Source organism: Sinocyclocheilus grahami, unplaced genomic scaffold, assembly GCF_001515645.1.
Source record: "Sinocyclocheilus grahami isolate Dianchi unplaced genomic scaffold, SAMN03320097.WGS_v1.1 scaffold31.1, whole genome shotgun sequence".
In the NCBI taxonomy this organism is placed as follows: Eukaryota; Metazoa; Chordata; class Actinopteri; order Cypriniformes; family Cyprinidae; genus Sinocyclocheilus; species Sinocyclocheilus grahami.
The window spans coordinates 2131251-2141886 of record NW_015505210.1 but is presented as its reverse complement, the minus strand read 5'-3'; the positions used below and the strand labels follow the sequence as shown (position 1 = coordinate 2141886).

The 10636-nt window shown below is 38.1% G+C and overlaps 2 protein-coding genes across 2 annotated transcripts in view; both read right to left on the bottom strand.

The window, feature by feature from the left end:
- Window positions 1–3062, bottom strand: part of LOC107574163 (membrane-associated guanylate kinase, WW and PDZ domain-containing protein 2-like) — a 106999-nt gene extending 103937 nt beyond the window's left edge. Inside the window, exon 1 of the mRNA XM_016260629.1 lies at window positions 2543–3062. Within this exon, the coding sequence (XP_016116115.1) occupies window positions 2543–2840 (298 nt within the window). The 5' untranslated portion in view covers window positions 2841–3062. The remainder of the gene's footprint in view (window positions 1–2542) is intronic.
- A 5364-nt stretch (window positions 3063–8426) lies between these two features.
- The window catches only part of LOC107574150 (guanine nucleotide-binding protein G(i) subunit alpha-1-like), a 12356-nt gene continuing 10146 nt past the window's right edge, over window positions 8427–10636 (bottom strand). Inside the window, exons 5-9 of the mRNA XM_016260620.1 lie at window positions 10220–10348; window positions 9771–9900; window positions 9507–9660; window positions 8788–8995; window positions 8427–8692 (exon numbers count right to left, since the gene is read on the bottom strand). Of these exons, the coding sequence (XP_016116106.1) occupies window positions 8805–8995; window positions 9507–9660; window positions 9771–9900; window positions 10220–10348 (604 nt within the window). The 3' untranslated portion in view covers window positions 8427–8692; window positions 8788–8804. The remainder of the gene's footprint in view (window positions 8693–8787; window positions 8996–9506; window positions 9661–9770; window positions 9901–10219; window positions 10349–10636) is intronic.

Sequence of the window (10636 nt, the reverse complement as noted above, 5' to 3'; positions counted from 1 at the left end):
ATTTTTTTTTAAAACAGTGGATGAGTAATTCACTCCTTGATTTGCTTAATAAAAGCCTCCTTTGAGATCGTTTTGACAGACATGTTTATTGTGTATTATTTTCAACGTGTTTATTGCTAAGTCTAGTGTGGCAAACGGTGGCAAAATAATTAAATAATTTGCGTGCTGTGTATCTGGTAACCATGACAACCTCAGGCGCTTCCTGCTGCTGCTCTATGTAATCAGAGTATGAATTTGTAGATTTTCTATAGCAATACTAAAATGTGTTTAAAAGTGCGACTGGCCAAATTGTCCGACTCGGTTTGCCCCCCTAGAACTCGAAGACATGTCTAATTTGACAGTTTACCATCTGATCTCATTCAGTGACTCTAGGCTACGTAGGATGGGACGAAACCATGCAGTGAATGGGGGGGGGGGGGTCATTTTGCTGGAAATGCAGAAATAAACCGTAATTTTGTTTTATTTGTAACTCTTTGGTAGATACATTTATAATTTCTATTACATTACTACTGTTACTATAATAAAATAAAAATTTAATAAAACAGATCTCTGGGGGCCCCAAAAGTGCGTGGGCTCTTAGAATCGTCCTAACTTTCCCCCTCTTAGTGGCGCCCCTGGTTACTAGTAAAGCTAGAATAGGCTTCAGCAACAAATCGAGTACATATTTGTTAGAAGTGAATATTTGATATCTGAACCACAGCTCAGCAAAGAATTCAATGGCAAAAATTTGAAAAGTGTTACCAGTGACAATCGCAGACAAAATCGCAGGAGATTCATTGCCGATTCTGAATGCGATATTGCACAGCTTGTCAGTGATCTACGGCTCTGTGTAGTAAATGCCGCTCCATCTGAACGCACGAGCTGGAGATTTACTACTAATCACAGAACCGGCTTTACTGACAAGATGCGCATGAAAATCGCATTGGATTATTTGCACAGCCCTACAATAGACTAATTAATTGTCACTGTAGTGATAGCGACTAGTAGCAAAAGAATAAGTACTAAAATGTAGGGCTGGGTTTTGACACAAATTTCACGATTCGATTCGATTCCCGATTCGATTCGATATCGATTATTTTGGATATATATCAGGTATAGTACTTGGCAAATTTTCTCAAGGAAAAAAAAATCTCTCAACTAATGCTGTAAAATATACATGAGAGTTATTTGGTTCTACATTACTATAATATTGAAGGTTAAAATTTACTGATTTGTAAGCTATAGCATACAACTGTTCAAATTACACAAAGTTTCAAAATAATAAAGTTACAATTACATAATACTTCTACTTCAATTCGGGGTTTTTTTAAATATAAAAATTTAAATGGTGGCTGTCATAAAAAATTGATGGATTTATTCAAACAAATTAAACATAAGAACAGTAAAAATTATAATGAATATGCTATATGGTGCATATATTTAGCAAAATACAACAGCAAAATCTACAGTTTATTTTTCTGGTTGACTAACGATTTTATGGTCACCGAATATGTTTGTTTCTGAGGTAAATGTGACGTTACGTGACATTGTTTACAAGACTTTATATTGATGTATTTGCGTGGCTGAAACACTGACTGAGCGATTACATGAGACAGGATACAGAGTGTAAAGTTGTATACTTTCTTTCAACTTACCTTCGGATGTTTAGTCATGATTATTTTGTGTTGAAACTGGTATTAATGTGGAGGAGACGATCAGTCCACGTGCGCTACGCGCTGCCGCATCTGTTGAACTGAGGCGCTACAACGATCTGTCACGCCACATTAAACAGCGCCAAAACGGCATTTATTGTTTGAATACTGTAATACAATGGATATAAACTGACTTTAGATATTTCTTTGACTTCAATAAACAGCGCGGAGTAAATGTGTCATCTGCGTCAGAATGTTATGATTGGCCCTATGTGCTCATATCCTGTTCAATCTTGTTCTGAGTTCACACAGAGCACATTACGGGTAATTTACTGGTAATGTTACAACTTCTCATACTGGTAAATTGCAGGAACGAATTTATCGGTATTTTTGAAAAGGTCCTGTTCACACACGACCTCTTAATGGTAATTTACCAGTAAAACTGTATGTGTGAAAGGGGCTAAGAGCTACTAGTGCCAAGGAATACATGATAATACGGCTTGCCACAGCCACCATGCAAATTAGGAGATCAATGAAATTGCATGCAAATATTCGTCCAGTTCGCCCATGGCGGACCCGCGGGGCAAAATATCTCCAACACGGGGCGGAACACCCCCCACCCCCTCGCGCATGATACCACGGTCCTTAAAATCCAAACAAAGCTTACATTTCATTGACATGTTTATGTGACAATCCGCCACATTGTAACTTCTGTTGCCACGAGCGACGACGGAACGTTCGCGGCTTCAATCGATAACCACACCAATCAGGCGCGGGATCTGAAATGCACCTTTGTGTGTAAACCGGATTTCTGCGGGAATAATGTGCAGACAGCAGCCCCAGACAGCGGAGGGGTCGCTCGCACGCTCGTTCACACGTAGAGACGGCGGTGCGCTGATGTTTATCCTCACCTTGCTTCACGCACTTCAGCCGGAACGGGTCTTTGCAGTGCTTGATCACGGCCAGCACATCCCTGATGGTGAGCCCCGCCACCGGTGTATCGTTGACCTCCAAGAGCAGCTCGTCCTGGGACAGCTTGCCGCTCTGGATGGCCACCTTACCCTGCTTCACCTCCCCAAAATAAGGGAAATTGCCGTTCTCGGCGCCCCCTTTCAAGTCGAACCCCAGCTCACCCTCCTTATTCCTGGTGAGCACCGCTTCGTGGACTTTGTTCGTCCAGTGGTTCTTCTTTTTCAGAGTCTTTGACATCGCTGGCAACTGACGACTCGCCTAGTGTGCGGCTGCTGGATGGCACCTCATCCCTGCCCCAGTGTGGCGTATCGCGTGTCAGCAGCGGTCCCGAGGCGCGCTCAGATCCTCCGCGGCTGGCCGCTGCTCGTAGTGTCCATGTTGCATGCAGTGGAGTTGCTCTGAGAGCTGCAGCAGCAGTACGCAACTGTATGGAGGAGCACACTCGCTTACACGCTGACTGCCGAGTGACCCGGATGTGATGTCTAGGAGGAGGCAGGAATGCTAGTGCAAGACGAGCGTGCATTCCTCAAAACGGGCTTCACGTAAAAGTGAGCCTTGGGCGAAAGGGGAAGGAAGGTGAGCAAAGAAAGCTGGCTCAAACTGAATGTTTATGGTGTTTTTGATTCCTAAGTTTATGGAATCAATCGAGTCGAATCCAAGATTTTAATCAAGACAGATATGTTTATAAGAAAAACGTGCAAAGTAGAATTTGATCCTATGTGTGATTTTTTTTTGTTCATGTTGTTCGATTGCTGGATTTTTGATTTCCAAGTTTATAGAATCGGTCGTGTCGATTGCAAGATTTGAATTAAGCCAGATATCTAGATTCATTTTTATAAGTTATAAATGAATTATGGGGGGAAAATGGGGGAAGTCGTGGCCTAATGGTTAGAGAGTCGTATTCATAACCCAAAGGTTGTGGGTTCGAGTCTCGTACCGGCAGGGATTGTAGGTGGGGGGAGTGAATGTACAGCTCTCTCTTCCACCTTCAATACCACGACTGAGGTGCCCTTGAGCAAGGCACCGAACCCCCAACTGCTCCCCGGGCGCCGCAGCATAAATGGCTGCCCACTGCTCCGGGTGTGTGTTCACAGTGTGTGCGCACTTTGGATGGGTAAATGCAGAGCACTAATTCCGAGTATGGGTCACAATACTTGGCCACGTGTCACATCACTCACTTTCACTTTCACAATTATTGTTGGTATGGCTGGCAAGAACTGCTGTTTAACCGAAATATGTATAAATTAAGTATAAATAATTAAAAAAATAAAATAAGTATTTTTTTAACGAAATCTGTTGACTTACTCGCATGTAATGCTCCTAAACTTGGTCGCCACCTACTGGTGTACTGACAGAAAGAGTCACCGAATTTTTTAAGTGAATGGATTCTAAAGATTCGAGTTATTTTAATGAATTAAGTATGGCGTACTCATATATGATGTGTAATAAAGGTAATGAACACAGTCCTATTTATGTCACGCCCGGACATGTCAGATTTGAGAAATCGACTCTCAATTCCCATCCCAACGACTGGGAATTAAAGAATCAAAGAATCGGATTTTTGAGGGATAGACTCATAACCATAGTACTGTCTAAAGCTCCTTTAGAACAGTTTAGTAAAGTTCAGACTTATTTAAAGGGGGGTACAATGCTGTTTCATGCATTCAGAGTTGTTTAGAGTCAGATTCTCATGCTAAGCATGGACAACTTTTCAAAAAACAATTTGGAGGTATGAGTATTTCTGTGCTAAAAAGCTTACTTTCGGGTTCGTACAAGTTTCGGAGAGGTTTTTTCGATCGTGGCTCTTCATGACGTAGACGAGGGTGGAACTCCTTATATGGGCATTTCTCCCGGAAGAATGCGCCTACGCCCGCATCGACCAGAGAGAGCGAGATCGCACCCATCAACGCGCTTCATCCGGCGGCGGCGCTGCACGGGACTCGGGTCTCCAAAGAAGTGTGTGTTTGGTTGTAAGGGAAAGATAACTTTGTTCAGCTTCCTAAAGAACCCAACGTTATGTAAACAGTGGATGCAGTTTGTTTTTCCAGAGCAGCAACAGTTTCACAAGTGTGTTTGTTGACGAATGTTTTATAAGCAAGGCCCAGTTCGATGCTGCATTTGCACATCGTTTGATACTGAAGGACGGAGCGGTCGAGCTACAAAAAAAATCCCGGTTATGATTCAGAACTGCAGACGGTAAGTGAAACTGCATCAAATGTCTGTATTTTGTTGGCAGGCAGCCGGAGCTCAAGTGCTCGTCAATCTTTAGCTCCGCCCACGGCGCGCCTGCAGGAGCTCGGCTTTTTCCGGAGAGAATCGTAAAGCTGTATCTTTCTTTTATAAATATGATCAAACTAAAGACTTTTTGGAGATATAAAGGATGCAGTACTACTCTATAGGTACTCAAAATTGACATGAGATTGGGTGAAACTGTGTGTGTTATCTCCCATTTAAAACGTATAGAGAATACGTGAGTCTCGAAGCCTAGTGAGATTTCTACCTAGGCAGCAGTTTTGTCCAAAATGCTTTCTAGGTAGGAAGCTCGCTATACACCCGCTGATACAAACGTCCACTATTTCATAATTACATCTTCTAAAATAAAAAACCACAACGAAAACCGTTTGTTGTCATTATTTTTTAATACATGTACAGCTTTTCGAAGAAATTGCAAGTACGTTTGATTCAATATTAAGGGGACTGTGGAAATTTAATGTAAGGTTATGTAATAAAGAGAAATTATTTTAAACCGGCGATCCCATATATTAAATTTTATTATATATATATATATATATATATATATTCAGCTCCCAAATGCAAAATGTGTTAGATAAAAAAATATGTTATTATAATCAATCATGGCTGTTTAAACAGATGAGATGTAGGACCATTTATCATAATTAGATCATGCAGATTATATGCAGATTAAAGTGGACAATGTTAGCAGTTCAATATTGTTTTAGGATTACACAGCTTTTCTATTTCCAACCATAAAAAGGTCTATATTTATTGCTAGACTTATTTATAGCAGATTTATGGACACACATTTTACGGCCAGGATATAAGAGCTATAATAAAAATGTATATGAAAAAAATGTATAATTGTTTCAATCATTAGTTCAAAATCCATTAAATAATATACCACACAAGACAACTTATTCAGCAATATATAAATGCTCATAAATCGATCCTAAATGCTATTGTGCCATGGCATATGCAGTATGCAGAAAATAATTACACCCATCTACAAAGAACAGAGTGGATTGAAGTTGCTAAAATAGTCAGGCTCATCTGTAGTGTCTCACTGGCCTTTTAAACGATCAGTCATTTGCAGCACTGCAGCTAAGAGAAGAGGTGTCATCTGTTATGTGGTTGACCAAACCGACAGAGCTGTTCCAAAGCCCTGATGCCGTCTGATCAGGATATTGGAGGTCCGGTGTAGTAAAGTATGGATTCTTTTGATCAGGTTCTCCATCTCTTTCCTCTTACCTTCCACTTTATTAACCGTCAGTTTGATCTCCCCCGGAGCCTGAGAGATTAGTCAAATCACTTACATTTAAATCCAAATCTTACCCTAAAAAGGCCACATGTATGATCTAATTGTGTCAGTTGTGGTTTAGGATGGAGATTGGTACTGTGTGGTTTTACACTTTATTGGAGGATGTCTCTCAAAATGTGAATCCACATGTAGTGCAAAGAATTTAATACAATTTAAGCCCGCTTTTTAAACTGGAAGTCATCCATGAGATAAATACACACACACATATACACATACATAGATACATACATATATGTGACCCTGGACCACAAAACCAGTGAGAAAAAAAGTGTTTATTACGTTTGAAATATGGATATTTATCTTACAAAAATGCATGAATTCGCTACAGTAGGCCTTTATTCAGCCCCCGGAGCCGTGTGAGGGACGTTTTATTACGGATGCACACACTTTATTTCACGTTTTCTGAACTGTTGACAACAAACACCCTCTTACCCCCATTGAAAGGCTTGGAATAGCCAGGACAATTTTTAATATAACTCGGATTGGATTTGTCTGAAAGAAGAAAGTCACATACACCTAGGATGCTTTGAGGGTGAGTAAAATACAGACTAATTTAAATTTTTGGGTGAACTAACCCTTTAAGTCACTGAGGTATATTTGTAGCAATAGCCAAAAATTGTGTATGGGTCAAAATTATTGATTTTACTTTTATGCCAAAAATCATTAGGATATTAAGTAAAGATCATGTTCCATGAAGATATTTTGTTTTGTTTTATATTTATTTCCTACTGTATATTAAACATTTTTGATTAGTAATATGCATTGCTAAGAACTTCATTTGGACAACTTTAAAGGCAATTTTCTCAATATTTAGATTTTTTTTGCACCTTGTTTGCATCTCGGCAAAATATTGTCCTATCATAAACCATACATCAATGGAAAGCTTATTTATTCAGCTTTCAGATGATGTATACATCTTAATTTCGAAAAAAATAATTTTGTAATTTTTCTTTATTAATTTTTATTTCAGGTTTAGTTGTTACTAATGTTGCTTCTGCAATTCAATGAAATGTTTTTGTTTTGTTTTTTTACATTATTCTCAAGTAATTTACTTTTTATGGTTTTAGTTTTGATTTAACTAAAATTACCCTGCTTTCTACAGATTCTCCAGCTGGGAGGGGGGGTTGTGGGTAATGCTTTGAGGGACAGAGGATAAATGTTCTAATCTGTACAAAAATCAATAAATCAATCAATCTTTGCACCAAATCCCATCAGTCCTATAACTTAAAGTCATCCAAATAATTTGCCTGCCTGTTTTACATGACACACTGCCAATGGGAAACACATTTCTGCCTTGTCCTGTCATCGCCACAAGAGTGCAGTGAGCATCCATGCTTTCAACAACTCTGTGTGAAGCAAAAGCTCTTATAGCTACTCCTGTGGGGAAAATACTGATTTATGGACAACACATACAATTCAAAAACCTCTATTTAAAGCAAAAACACTTTCAAATGTGCTTTTGGTGCATATGAGGGTGAAGGTTGCTTTTTAAAGAACATGTTATGGAATGGACTATTTGCTCAAAAAGTGAAAAGAAAAACTCTTGAAAAACTTATTTCAGGATGCTGTTATTTCAACAGCATTTTTATTTGCAAAATAGCGAATATTAGTCAACATCTGTCCCCATCCAATGAAAACCTACATTTAAGGGATGTGAAATTTAAAACCAGTTTAATTGATCATGTTACTATCAGAAAAGACTACCGAGGGCTTCTATATGACATTACATTGTACAAGTTGTCAAATCATGTGTTATGTAACATGGGTATGTGGACCTAGTGCAAAAAGTGTTCGAGAAATTCTTTGGTCCCTTTTAATGGATTCAAAAATGGTTCCCTTTGATCAATAAAAAAAAAAAAAAGCCTATTAATGCAAAATGTTGACCTTTTGCCAAGTTCTCCATTAAAACGGTTCATGATTTGCAGGTGCAGAGGAACCAATTCATCAGCAAATTTCAGGCTCACCACAGTTTTTTCATCATTCCAATCACAGGCAACTCTGACGCACATGACGGCTGTGCTCGGACCAGCACAAGGTTTTTCAGAACTATTCTGAACCTGTAAGGAGGTTCAGACATGCTTGGATTTTTTTTCCCCACTGAATTCACAGCTCTGAGATCAACCACAGGTGTTTGGTCTCAAAATATCTAGCTTTCATAGTCTAGACTACTATTGAACAGACAGTAGGGGGGGGGGGGGGGAAAGAGAAGCACAGCAACATTAACTGCAAGGCACATGACCTTAAAGACCGAAAGAGACTGAATAATGTTCCCAAAATCCCTTTGAATGAAAAATACCCTTAAAAAAGGACCTGTAAATCAACATCTAAAAGTGGTGAAAACTTCAGCAACAATTACAGTTGTACAAATATTTTACACAAAATGCTCTTTTTTTCCTAAAACGCAGTAAAAACAAAAACAAACAAAAAAAAATGTTTGGAGAACATAAATATAGGTAAGTAACGCATTTCATGGTTGACCTTCCTCCTGCTCTAGTTCTCCCAAAGATTTCACATCAGGCCACTCGCAGTCACACTGTGAAAGTGAACATTTAATAGATAAATTAAACAGTTTTAGCAAAATCATGTCAATTAATTAAATAAAAATGAAGCTGTTGTGCTCCTGCTCACCAGGGAGATGGCTTGTTTTAGAAGAGCCCACAGTCCTTAAGGTTGTTTTTGATGATGACATCAGTGACTGCGTCAAAGACAAACTGCACGTTCTTGGTGTCGGTGGCGCAGGTGAAGTGAGAGTAGATCTCCTTGGTGTCCTTCCTCTTATTCAGGTCCTCAAACTGACACTGAATGTAAGCGGCCGCGTCCTCATATGTGCTGGAACCTTGTAGAGAGTTTCATATAATTAATATGGAGAAATACAAATAAAAATAAACTTGAGACAATGTATATTAAGTCTCATATTAATACAAAACTACTACATTTTCTATAATATAGTTTACTTTCTATACTATGTATTAAACTGATTATAAATATTAATAGTATCTCAAAGATATTAAAATACTGATATATACATCTATAATATATACTATTTTAGGCGTGTTATATTAGTATCATCATTATATTTATGTTGTTATTAATATTTTGAATCCGTTTGTTTTTTTCATTTCAATTTTAAAGTTAACAATTTTGTTGTTTTGTCATTTATAGTAGTATTTGTTTTTTTTATGCCTTTTATGCATTTTTATTTCGGTTTTAGTTATTTTAGTATATCAAGTTAAACCAAATTAAAATATATGTTGGTATTTAGCTGTAACATACTATAAAATATTACTATATAAATTGAACTTCAAATAAAGAATACATTTGATTCAAGAATTTAAAGCTGTTCATACCAGTATACTCAGGGAAACAAATAGTAAGCGGGCTTCTTTTTATCTTGTCGTCAAACAGATCCTTCTTGTTGAGAAACAGGATGATGGAAGTATCCGTGAACCACTTGTTGTTGCAGATGCTGTCAAACAGCTTCATACTCTCATGCATTCGGTTCTAAAAGAGGAGAAATAAAGCACTATTTGCGAGGAACCTTAAAAGGCAAAGTTTCTGTTTCATGATAGGCCTGATGCTGACACTGAAAGAGATCTTGTTTGAGCGCTCACCATTTCTTCATCTTCAGCCAGGACGAGATCATAGTCACTGAGAGACACGCAGAAGATGATAGCGGTCACTCCCTCAAAACAGTGGATCCACTTCTTCCTCTCGGATCTCTGGCCGCCCACATCAAACATTCTGAAAGTACAGGAAATGTGGGTGGTGAAACACTCTGGGAGAGTCACACTGAACACAATGACATTTACTAAAAAAATATGGTAAATAATGGTTAAATATATATGATTAAAGGAGTTTGATCAGACAAACTTATCCAATAAAGACTATGATGAAAACAGGGCATAAACAGACGACTCAACTGAAAGCGGGCACATGAGTCATGCACACATCAAACAGTCAGAACACAGTACACACTCTCAGGTTCTGCGCGTCTCAAAAATATGGATTTTGTTTTATTTGTTTCGGTGTGTGCAGTTACAGTTACAATGGCAATACTCACTTGAAGTGAAGATCCTTGAAAGTGAAGTGGGTCTCTACAATACCGGTTGTCTTCACCCTGGTCCTCAGGACATCTTGCTGAGTTGGGACATAGGAAGAACTGGATATTCTGTCTAGGTCATTCAGGTAGCTAGAGAGGGAAATAGAGAGTTCGGTTGATTAAAAAGTTATTCAAAATCTATTTAATAATTTAAGGTGAAATTATTTGAAAAGATTCAGGAAACCAGTTTAAAAATGGGCATTTTTCATCAGTTCTGTTTTGTGACTTTAAATAAAATTAATTATCAAGTGAATTTGATTTAATACAATAATGAATTGAGTTTCTGATCTAGCAGCACTTTGTGTTTTTTTCATATATATATATATATATATATATATATATATATATATATATATCTTTTTTTTTGTTTAAAAAAAC